Source organism: Myxocyprinus asiaticus, chromosome 49, assembly GCF_019703515.2.
Source record: "Myxocyprinus asiaticus isolate MX2 ecotype Aquarium Trade chromosome 49, UBuf_Myxa_2, whole genome shotgun sequence".
Lineage (NCBI taxonomy): Eukaryota > Metazoa > Chordata > Actinopteri > Cypriniformes > Catostomidae > Myxocyprinus > Myxocyprinus asiaticus.
This window is the reverse complement of record NC_059392.1, coordinates 3909371-3921994: the sequence shown is the minus strand read 5'-3', so window position 1 is coordinate 3921994 and position 12624 is coordinate 3909371. Positions and strand designations below refer to the sequence as shown.

At 38.3% G+C, this 12624-nt stretch overlaps 1 protein-coding gene across 1 annotated transcript; it reads left to right on the top strand.

Annotated features, from left to right (window-relative positions):
• The first annotated feature begins 10620 nt into the window (after positions 1–10620).
• Positions 10621–11259, top strand: omd (osteomodulin). The gene is given in 3 exon segments (XM_051693343.1): positions 10621–10867; positions 10870–11210; positions 11212–11259. Coding segments are annotated over 3 exon segments (636 nt in total).
• The last annotated feature ends 1365 nt before the right edge of the window (positions 11260–12624 follow it).

Here is a 12624-nt window from a genome sequence, read left to right as displayed (position 1 = left end):
AAGTAATCCATTTGTAAGTTTATTTAATTGAAAAGTATAAAAACTGTGGCTTCGTTGCTCCATCAAAACATTTGTTCAAGCATCCCGACCAGTGTTTGGTAAATTACTAAAAAATAGTAATCCACTACAAATTACTAATTATATCTATCTATATATATATATATATATATATATATATATATATATATATATATATATATATATATATATATATATAAAATTGTAATCAGATTACTTTACTGATTATTTTATTGAAAAAGTGGTCACATTACTAATTACTTTTAAGTTACTTCCAAAAACACTTTTCCACTCAACAAATTCAAAATAATGTCTATATTTCTTTCTTGTTTATTGTTACACACAATTTATACACTCAGCACCTCACATTTCTCATTACGGGCAGGGCTGGATTGGTAATCTGGCATACCGGCATTTTCCCAGTGGGCCGACACACTTCGGGGCCGATCGGGGCGGACTGGCCATTGGGAGAACTGGGTGGGCCGGCGGACCGCCCACAAAATGGGCCGAAGGGCCGCGATATGCTGAAATGAGCCGCCGCGTTATGCAGAACGGGCCACAAAACGGCGCTGCGATATTCCGAAGGGAGCAGCGATATGCAGAAAAGGACCCCCCCCCCCACTCAACAACTTTTGGGCCAGTTTCTATGTAAAATCCCAGGCCGATTTCTCTTCCCTGTCCACCCCTGGTTACGGGGCCATAATTCATGTATTCTGTAAGGATTAATTGACGACGGACTGTTAAATTATTGAAAAATAATGTACACCCCGAGGTGGTAATGCGGTCAAGACATGCAGTGGAGTGAGCGGAACTACTTTCTTCCACCAAGGATTCAGCGTCTTGTTTTGATACAGCCAGATCCTTCGTTGCTAGTTTAAAAGCGTCACTTTAGAACTAGCAACGTAGGATTGCGCTGCTTGCGCTGCTTTACTGGAGCGTCTTGTCAGTCTCGTCTCGTCAGTAATAACATCGCTTCAAATTGCCAAGATGTAAGTTTAAGTGTACTTGTGTGCGTGTGTCTGTGTGTAAGAGTTTGTGCGAGAGCGAAAGAGAGGGGGAGGGGAAGCGCGAGAGTGCATATTTGGGCAAGAGGCTGATTTGGGCGAAATATATTGAAACACTAGCACATTTTCGTTATCTCGGATAATATAGAGACGGTTGTATTGGTCAAGTCGTGGGGTGCGGCTCTGTTTGTTGGTTGCAACTCGTCTATAAATGTGCGAGTGTGGCTGAGCGCGAAAGAGAGAGAGGGAGCGCAAGGGCACATTTTAACCGAAATTGAAATAAATTTAGGATATAATAGACATTGTTTGTCATTCTTATCTGATGTACTTAACCAGTGTCTTTACTTATTTTGCTTATTTACTGTGGTAGCCTGTACGGCTCTTTAAAATAACTGAAATAATTTTACGAAGTGTTATGGAACCGTTATGCGGTCAAGACCTGGAACTACTTCATAGCTGTGTGTTTACTGGAAAATAATTGCACACCTTAGAACGTCTAAAAAAAAAAACAATCAGAATCATGCAATCAACAGACCTGTGGTATAAACATAAATAATATGTTCAAACTAAGCATAACCCTATAACGTACTTAAAAGCAATTAAATTAATCAAAAGGCAGTAACTGTAATCTGGTTACAAGAATTTAAAATGTAATGCATTGCACTACTTTTGACTAAAATGTAATTATATTACAGAAACTAATTACTTTGTAATTGGATTACACCCAAAACTAATCCTGACAAAGTATCATTAAAAATTATAGGGCAGGACTATCCGTTTGTCTGATTAATGGGGAACAGGGGTTTGTTCTGGAAACCTGTTTGACATGAATCCTTATTTGCTAATGGTGCAGAAATTACACATTTCAGCTTTTAAGTTTGGGGAAAAGAGGGGTGGAGGGGAGAGCGAGAGAGACAGAGCGAGAGACTACGCTCAGGAAACATATGGAACAAATCTTCAGGTTGGCCTGATCTGCTGCTGCCACGTCTCGCATACCGGTGTCTCCAAAAAAACTCACAACAGGTTTGGATCATTTAGGGCTTCTGAGCCCCAGAAAACACCTGAGGGAGATGGACACATGGATCTCTGTACTGCTTCACAGCCACTAACAGAGCTAAACTAATCCAGTTCCTCCGCACATTCAGAGAAAACCTCTCTGAACCATACGCCATACTACTTGTGTGATGAATCAATCATTATTAAAGGTACTGTTCAACCAGAAATTACAATTTTGTTATTTACTCACCCTCATGTCATTCCAAACCGATTATTAGACATTAATGACTGAAATGGGGGTCTGTTCTTCTAACAAAGCTATTGTATGGATTAAGAAGGCTTGTAATTTAATCACATGAACAACTTTTAAAAGGGGTTTTTGTGTCCATTTTGAAGGTTGAGAGCTCCAAGAAAGTAACTTTTACATTCAAGAAAGAAAATCATAAAAAGCTGGACTGACAAACTCTCTTAAATCTACAAAAGATGGACAAGACTTGAAGAATTTGAGCCATTGTTGTGGTCTGTAAGAGCTTGTGTAAAATTTGAGAGCATTATTGTGTGTCTAGTTCAGTTCTAGTTTTCCTCCAAAGCAAAGACCTTTTAACTAAGACAGAAAAACAACCACCCAGCTTGTTTTTATCAGCCCATTTCAATAGAGCCACCAGACCACTTCCCCCCCTCCAGAACATTTTCCATAAAGTCTGTAAAACACTTACTATACTTCTGTGGATTCATTTGTTTGTTTTTTTAAATTCCAATGGTCCATCCAATGCTCCCAAACACACACAGATCTCAACACTCTTGGCACTTGCATGCAGTGAAACTATGATAAATGGTGTAACTTTACACAAAGATTTATTTTGTCAGTCACCAGTTATTTTATTTTTATTTAAAAAAAGCCATTCTCACGATTTAGAAACTATGTCAAACCATGTCAAACCTATAAAATAGGAATGAAACAAGTCAATTCTCCAAGTACATGCTTAGTACCCAATGTAAAACAGCGATTATGGATGCACCGATGTATCGGCTGCCGATATTTATCAGCCAATTATTGACCAAATTAAAACCATCGGAATATTGGTTATAAGTATGAAAACGGCAATAGGAAAAACCGATGGTTGATTAATAATTAATTAGTAACACACTTTGTAAAAACTCTGTGAATCTAAATGCACAATACAGAAATAATAATAGCCACAATACGTAGAAGGGTTGGCATAAACCGCCATAAACGGATTTGACAGTTGTGAAAAAAGGCACTTACTTATAGGCTACATGATGAGGGAAACCATCCAAAACACTTTGAAACCAGCAGACTGACTTCTGAGACATCGGTATGATATCCATTAAAGCAGCATGATTGATTGAATTCAGATTGTAATAGTAATATGGCCTTGCGCGATTACTACTTAAAAGGCTAAATTTCTCCATTCAGTGCTTCAGTCAGCAAGCAAGCGGCACCCTCTAGCGGTCTGTACAGCATTATCCAGTGTCCATTATACCACTATTATATGGCATTGCGCAATTACTACTTAAAAGGCTACGTTTCTCCATTTAGCGCTCCAGTCAGCACTGTGTGAGCAAGCAGCGCCCTCTAGCGGTCTGTACGCCATTATCAATTGTCCATTATACCACTATAATATGGCCTTGCACGATTACTACTTAAAAGGCTATGTTTCTCCATTCAGCGCTTCAGTCAGCACTGTGTGAGCATGCAGCGCCCTCTAGCGGTCTGTATGGCATTATCCATTGTCCATTAAACTACTATAATATGGCCTTGCGTGATTACTACTTAAAAGGCTAAGTTTCTCCATTCAGCGCTTCAGTCAGCATTGTGTGAGCATGCAGCGCCCTCTAGCACTCTGGACGGCATTATCTATTGTCCATTATACCTCTATAATATGGCCTTGCACGATTACTACTTAAAAGGCTATGTTTCTCCATTCAGCGCTTCAGTCAGCGCTGTGTGAGCATGCAGCGCCCTCTAGCGGTCTGTACAGCATTATCCATTGTCCATTAAACTACTATAATATGGCCTTGCACGATTACTACTTAAAAGGCTAAATTTCTCCATCTAGCACTCCAGTCAGCGCTCTGTGAGCAAGCGGCACCCTCTAGCGGTCTGTACGGCATTATCCATTGTCCATTATACCTCTATAATATGGCCTTGCGCGATTACTAAAACTTAAAAGGCTGCATTTGAAAATATAGACTACATTCAGTGCTCCAGTCAGTGCTGTGTGAGCAAGCGGCACCCTCTAGTGGTCTGTACGGCATTATCCATTGTTCATTATACCACTATACCACTATAATATGGCCTTGCACAATTACTTCTTAAAAGGCTAGGTTTCTCCATTCAGCGCTCCAGTCAGCACTCTGTGAGCAAGCGGCACCCTCTAGCGGTCTGTACAGCATTATCCATTGTCCATTATACCACTATAATATGGCCTTGCACGATTACTACTTAAAAGGCTTTGTTTCTCCATTCAGCGCTTAAGTCAGCATTGTGTGAGCATGCAGCACCCTCTAGCGGTCCGGACGCCATTATACATTATACCACTATAATACAGAATCTAAAAGGGGTTTTGCTCCTTTGGTTTAAACTTTTTATTTTACCATGATGTGGCTGACATTTCCCTGGAATTGCTCAACATATGCATAGTATGAATTTGTAATTTTCCATCATATACAGTACAAACATGTGAAATGTAAGTTCTGTTGTTTTGAACTACAAAAACAGAAGTGCAAAAATGTTTACAGAATAAGTACAAAACAAAAATGTTCATATCAATCATCATGTTATCATATTTAATATCTTTTTAACTTTTATTTGTCTTTCATTGTGGCTCTCTTTAAAATGTTGGCCTTTCATGTGTTCAACAGATCCAATCCATGTTCAGTTGAAATTATTTATTGTTAGAACAGTGAAAAAGCTTTTGTACCTCTTTGTAAAAATTTAAAGCATAATTCCAAAGTAAAACAATGATCTGATGACAATATAAGGTAAGTGGCAAAAAATCGGTAATTTAAATTATAAATTTTCATATTGGTGCATCCCTAATAATGATATGTCCCTTCGATGGTTTAAACTTATTTGATATGTACATGTTTTTACTGGATGTTGTTGAAGCACCAAGTAACATGGACAGCATTCTGATAAAGGTGATGTAGCGCAGTGGTTAAAGCTCAGGGATGGTAATTGGATGGTTGTTAGTTCAAAGAGAACACCAGGGTGATTGACCCAATAATAAATCTACTTTAAAAGATGCCTACACATTAGAGTTTAGACTGTGCCAGATGCTATATTTATAATATTTGCCAATGGGGTAAGACAAAAAAAAAAAAAAAAAAAAAAAAAACACTGAGATTTCTCTGAAAACAAGGCTTAAGATCTTATGCCATTTTGCTTCTCAAGTACTATTTTCTTGTTTTAAGAATGTTTAGGTATTTTTACTGAAAAATAAGACCAAAATACTCAGTAAAGCCCTATTCGGACGGGATTAGATTGCTCAGAGGACCCTTGAGTTTGCCAAAAAACAGTAGGTAATTTACTCTGGAATTTCTACAGGGGTTGTGTGAGAAAAACACAGACTTGTCAGATTCGGATGGGATTCAAATCACAAAGTACGTCTGTGAAACAAGAATTTCACTAACCTCCTCAGGGAAAACTAGTCCCGTCCAAATAGGGCTAGTAAGAATGTGATTTTTTGCAGTGTGTGAATTCGTAGACTCAATAGGGATAATGTGTCGCAAGAATGTAGAGAAAAAAACGCAAGGGTTTGTGAAAGTGACGCTCTGGTACTACAACCTTAACTTGAGAAAATCTTAACTTTTTTGCGAGCTTTGTCGAATCAGTTGACCAATGAGAATTTCAGAAAGGCGTGTCCAGTTATGCTTTCAGAAATCCAATTCACTATATTTCTGCTTGATATCACACCTTCAAAGCACATCTTCCGCATGCATATATGTCAAACGCTCCGTCATATTTTTCTCTGTGTAGGCGCTGTAGGTTTATTTGAATAATTCCATTTGCTAAATGACTACTTACTTCTGATATAAATGACAGATGATGTCCCAGAAGTCATGACTCCAATTGATAACTCTGATGTTGAAAACATTCTTAGGCCTATTTCAGATGAAGAGTTAGATCCCAAAGGGTGCAACGCTTTGACTGTAATAACTTGACGAAATGGAGAGGACAAATGGAAATTAATCTCTTGACAAATTTACTACAATAAGCAGGAACAGACTTTTGTTCAAAATTTGGCAGAAGGTATTTAAACAGTAACATCTATTAGAAGGGACTGAGAGTTATACACCCTTATTGGTAGCTGAAAGCATCATGAAACTGACCACAATATTTAATAAACAAACATGCAAGCGGTGGGGAATGTGTAGAACCTGACATCTGTAAATGACAGATGTCGCAATTTTGCTGAAATCTGCAGATTTTTGTACATGCATATTCCATCTAGGTCTGACATTAACTCCAAATGATCCCAGTCTGAAGATTTTCAAAGACTGAAATTTGATGTATGGCTGCCCGACACAATAAAGCTTTTGTTTTGTTCAGTTTCACCCCCTTCCTCACAAAAATGCAGCAAAAGTAGCTCTAGGGATCGCAATCCCGACAGTTCAAGCCGCAGTAGTGTTCACGCTGCAAAGACTTCTCAGTGTCTGCCATATGTGCAGCAGCAAAAACAAATCTTCCAGCTGACAGAATGAGTGCTGAAGGGTCTGTCCAGGCCAGCTATGAAAAAAAACGAAAGTCTGTAGACGAGTTCTTCTGTGGTTTAACTCTGATACAGTGCAAGCACTGGAAAAAGTGGTCATGTTACAGAAAGCCTCTATATAGTGTGCTAGAAACTTCTAAACCAATTAAATTGAACCCACTTTTATCTGTAATGAGTTTTGGGTCAGTTTTGCCAACTGTCTTCTTCTCATTGTTCATCGACCATTAAATATTTGCATAAACAACAGCTAAAAAGCATCCTTTTATTTCATAAAATATGCATTTGCTCCTAAAGTTTGAATATTAAACTTTAAATCTTCTTGCATCACACTGGCGCCATTGGATTGTGCTGTTGCTGATGTAAAACTACACCAGAAATGGCCCAAGTAGTGCAACACCTGTTGTGAGTCTGGCCTTAATTTTGTGGGTCAGATTTTACTGTCCACATGCAATAATGTGGACTGGATTCTCAGCAGCTCTTTCCAGTGCTCTGTTTGGAAACTTCAGCCTCACCTCCACCCAACAAAAGAAGAAAAGGAGAATCCGATGAGACCACAAGGCTTGACTTGAGGTGACTGAACACATGCAACCAAATCAGAATCATTTCCACGGCAAAGAGGCAGATCTCAATCTCCACCAAAACCGCCAAGGCAGATGTGGGCAAAACCACAGAGTTCATCGTTAATGCTCATCCCAGGAGAAAAACAATTCCCTGCTTTACATCAACAGCATTCAAGCTGAAGGGTCTCCTGCTGCTACGGAGGCTGGGTTTTATCTTGGGCGCTTGGCCTCCATCAGAAAGAATAAATCAACCCACAGGTATGAAATCATGATATTTAAGATATCACAACATGTACGACTCAGCAAGAAAATCCAGGGAGTTGTTTTGCAGTGATTTGTGAGGAGTAACTCAAGTGTAATTCAGTTATCAAATTAGTCAAATGAAGTGCTTGATTTGGCTTGTGAGTATGAAAAGAAAACGGTGCATTCCTGATGTATCTCTTAAATTTTAGCACACCAAAGTCCCAAGATCTACTGACAATGACAATGTAAAGTTGGCTCATTTCTCTTTTTATACATAAGGGATTATACATAAAGAAATAAAGATTTCAGATTTTGGGGATGTTACTATTATTGTGATTTTAAATTTCACTTACTCTTACAATGGGGACCAATCCGTAAATGTTAATATACTCACTATTTGAAAAGTATAGCCACAAGACGTAAACAATATGTGTGTTAACATGATTTTAATGTGATAAAATCACTTCCTAATCGTTTTGAAGCTGAAGTTTTTTTTGGTGTTATAATACTTCTCCAATCCTAGCTTAATATGCAGAGATAACTGAATGTAAGCGATTCGTCGGTTAATTTTCTTGAAAACTCAAAACAATGTGTCTCTGTGGCGCTACTGACACAATAACATTCACAAAAGCATTGGTGTGAGTTGGGGCGGGACTATCTGTTTGTTCCATTAACAGCAGAAAACAAACGTTTCTTTTTGCAATTCTATTTGGTGGCACTTGTGGCGCAGAAATTACTCACTTCAGCTTTAAATCTAATTTTACAACTTTGTTGCAATGACGACACAACGCCGTAAACCCTAAAACGACTGTAAAAAACGACAGTTTAAACAACTTTAGCGTTCAAATAAAAAAAAGTACTTTTATAAAATGGATAAATTAGCTTCATATTTCTGCCTTCAACCCTTTAAGCTCGGATGGGCCCACAGGAAAAAAAATAATCGTCAAAATATTAATAACTACAGTCTTGACAAACACAAAATAGGTATCGTTTGAAAGCTTAGAAGCTCTACTTTCTAATGCATGTAGGCACTATGACCAAAACTGAACAAGTGCTTTGAAAATTACAGACAAATCAGAAGTCTTCCGTTCTGATAATGCATTAAATAAAATTGCACTTTATGCAATCATACAGTATGTTGTTGGAAAGCTCTCAAATAGTATAATACAACCAGCAGACAAAAATATAGCGAGTTATAGCTAAGAATATGGCTGATAATTATGTGTTGCTTATATGCCTCGTTTTTGCTTATAACTTCACGAAAAATAAACAGAACATAAATTATCACATACCATTATTTAGAAGAGGTGATTACCTTTCAAACAAGCCCACACACAGGTAATCGGATGCATAGATCATTAGATAATCCACATGAAGGTCAATGTTATATATGGCAGACTCAGTGGCTATGTTTACATGCACCCTCATAATGCAGTTACAATGCGATTAAGGCAATACTACGATTAAACTGTAGCTCATGTAAACAGTATGTTGCGATTATGCTAATAATCAGAGTAATGATAATCGCAGTAAGATATGTGGAGTACTCCTATTTTAATCGCTTTATACTGGCATGTAAACGCTTTAATCGCATTTCTTCCTGTCTGACCAAAGTGCGCCTGTGCTGCAGACGGATCATGTTCCACTCAAGCACAGGTTTGAAAACATCGCGAAAAAGATGTTTTCCAGCAGTGGTGCTCCCCCATCTACAGCCACACTGCAAAAGAAAACAGATTTTCCCGAGTTGTGAATGTCTGAATTGAATGTTGGTGAGATTAAAAGACCGTATGCCACAAAATAATGGGAAGGAAACACGTCTTTGAAATGAGTTTGTGCTCACGGGCGAAACACAACAACATCCATCGCGTGTATTCCGATTCACATACAAATGACTCTTATGAATCGATTATTTTTAGTGAATCAAAACAGACAGAACAACCAGTGTAGTCCGACAAACAAATGACTCTTATGAACTGATTCTTTTAGGTGAATCAAAACAGACAGAACAACCAGTGTAGTCCGACAAACAAATGACTCTTATGAACCGATTCTTTTAGGTGAATCAAAACAGACAGAACAACCAGTGTATTCCGACAAACAAATGACTCTTATGAACCGATTATTTTTAGTGAATCGAAACAGACAGAACAAACAGTGTAGTCCGACAAACAAATGACTCTTATGATCCGATTCTTTTTAGTGAATCGAAACAGACAGAACAACCAATGTAGTCCGACAAACAAATGACTCTTATGAACCGATTCTTTTAGGTGAATCAAAACAGACAGAACAACCAGTGTATTCCGAAAAATATTAGCCATGTAAACGTTTGAATCCATCTACTTTTTTAATCGGATTGTAAAATACCTTGCACTCTTGTGCAGAGATGTGGTGTGTATGTATGTTTATACATGATACTCGTTGCGGGAACCAAATTTATACAAAGCAATGACAACACGCATTATTTATATATTGTTTTTATTTTATTGTTTTCTCCCCAATTTGGAATGCTCAATTCCCAATGTGCTCTAGGTCCTCGTGGTGGCGTAGTAACTCGCCTCAATCCGAGTGGTGGAGGACGAATCTCAGTTGCCTCCGCGTCTGAGACCGTCAATCCGCGCATCTTATCACGTGGCTTGTTGAGCGCATTACCGCGGAGACCTAGTGCGTGTGGAGGCTTCATGCTATTCCCGGCAGCATCCACGCACAACTCACCACGCGCCCCACCGAGAGTGAGAACCACACATTTTAGCGACCACGAGGAGGTTACCCCATGTGATCTACCCTCCCTAGCAACCGGGCCAATTTGGTTGCTTAGGAGACCTGGCTGGAGTCACTCAGCATGCCCTGGATTCAAACTCGTGACTCGAGGGGTGGTAGTCAGCGTCTTTACTCGCTGAGTTACCCAGGCCCCTTTTGGGGGGTTTTTAATCACTCTTTTCAGTTGCTTTGCCAATATTTTTTTTTATCTATGACCAGAAGTGTTTTCAGAAAGTATGGGATAATTTTACATCTAATATAAATAATAATTGTTCTGTGAAGCTCAGGTATTTTCGCAAGACTATGAAGATTACAAGACTTCTTCAACTTTCTGTATCTCAACAACCTGATTACGATGCCTAGGTGATGTATACCAACGACTGTGCCAGAGAATGTTTTTGCCCCCCATCCAATCCCTTTGTCATGTACTGCGAAAGATGTCTTCAGTAGCACAATAATCTGGAAGAAGACCCATTTCCTTTGTTGGAAACTCTACAAAGAATTTATTTGGACTCCAAAAAAATTTCAAAGATATCTGCTGATGCTACACAAGTCTCAGAAAACGTACAGTGATGGATTTGTATAGCAACAGACTAACAGATGCAGGCATTAAAGGAAAGATCCTATCTGGCACGAGGAGCCTCACGGAAATCAACATGTGCAGTAATGAGTTCCAGTCCATGTCAGCAGACCTTCCGGAATTGATCCAGCAGATAATGCTGGAAAACAGCTCAATCTTCTCCATACTTGAGGGCTACTTTAAGAAGACTCCAAATCTCTAGTCCTTTCGAATGTCACACAGTAAACTCGAATCAGTTCTATACAATCTCTTTAACCTGTCAAGACTGATGGAGCTCCATTTAGGCCATAACTAACTCTCTAAATCATTTTTTAGTTCCCAGGAACCTGGAACATCTGTAACTCAATCAAAAACAACTTTAAGAGTAGGTTCATGCCTGCAGCAATCAAAATGAACAGAGCTGTACATTTGTAGTCCTAGGAAGACAAATTCCAAGCGATGGGTATTTCTATAGGATAATTCACAGTGCTGTAACAAGCACATTGGGGTAAGTCTGGTTAAAAATATCGGTTTTGTAGTTTTCATTTGAACAGTCGATTCTTAACCTCGTGTGACCGATCTGATCTCAGTTCAGAAGAAACTGTGCTGTCATTAAAGGGTTAAACTTTCGACATACGGAGTCAAAACAACATGGCGCTGACCACAGCGGAGTTTGTCTTTAGGAGAAATGCCAACAAAACTACAACTGGTAAGAAACCTAATTGAGTTTTTACATTGAAACCTGTTTGAGTCAAAAGATTAGAGTCTCTAGTTTCATCTGATAAGCATTTTTAAAATTGGAGCGATTTATTGTGAAACGCCACGCTGATAAACACAATAAACACTAATGTGTACTTTAGCGTATCTTTTCCTTAGAAATCCTTTCTTTACTGTGTATTATCACACTTATATAGACATATCACACTGTTCTGAGACCAGTGCAGACAGACAACACACCTGAGGTCAGGGCTTTCGCGATTATGAAACCTGACTGACGATTAATCGTCAAACAAATAATTGCGATTATGACGATTTATTGTCTGTTTTATTACTTGTCTCCTAGGGCTTTCATGATTAATTGTCATATAAATTGTCATATTTATTAAGGTGCAAGTGTGTTTCATACACCTCAAGAAGTCATTTTTACATATTTAAATTCAAATATACAAATTGCATAATAAAATATTTTATTGTAATTTTATTTTTGTAAAGAAAAATCATATAAAAGATATATTTTTATTATATTTACAGTATATTATATAATATTATTTTATGCAATAGTAAAATATTTCTTCACTTTCACGTTATTTTAATGCTCTTTGATTAAACCCACGATATTTTGTTTTATCATTTTATTACTCCACAGAAATAGAGTAAGCGTGTGTCTCGTCCTCTTTGTCGCTGCATTAGCCATTACATGATCGTTTAAAGTGAAACTGGAGCACTTTGCCTTCACTATCAAAGTTTATATTTGTTCGTTTATATTTGTTGTGAGTGTCTGCTGACAGCGTGTGCACCTGAACGATTGAGAAGCGCTTTGAGCTCTTGCGGACGAGAGCTGATCTTGTTGACATCCACGGTGCGGCTCAGTGATGCTCGGAGTTCAAATGAATGCCGTTCATGGCATATTTTCGCTTAAAATTCCCTTATTTGGGCATTAAAATGTGTTTGGAATTTGAAGTGTACAATAATCGAGGTTAGATCAAATAATCGCGATCAGATGATTTAATAATCGTGGGTTTAATAAT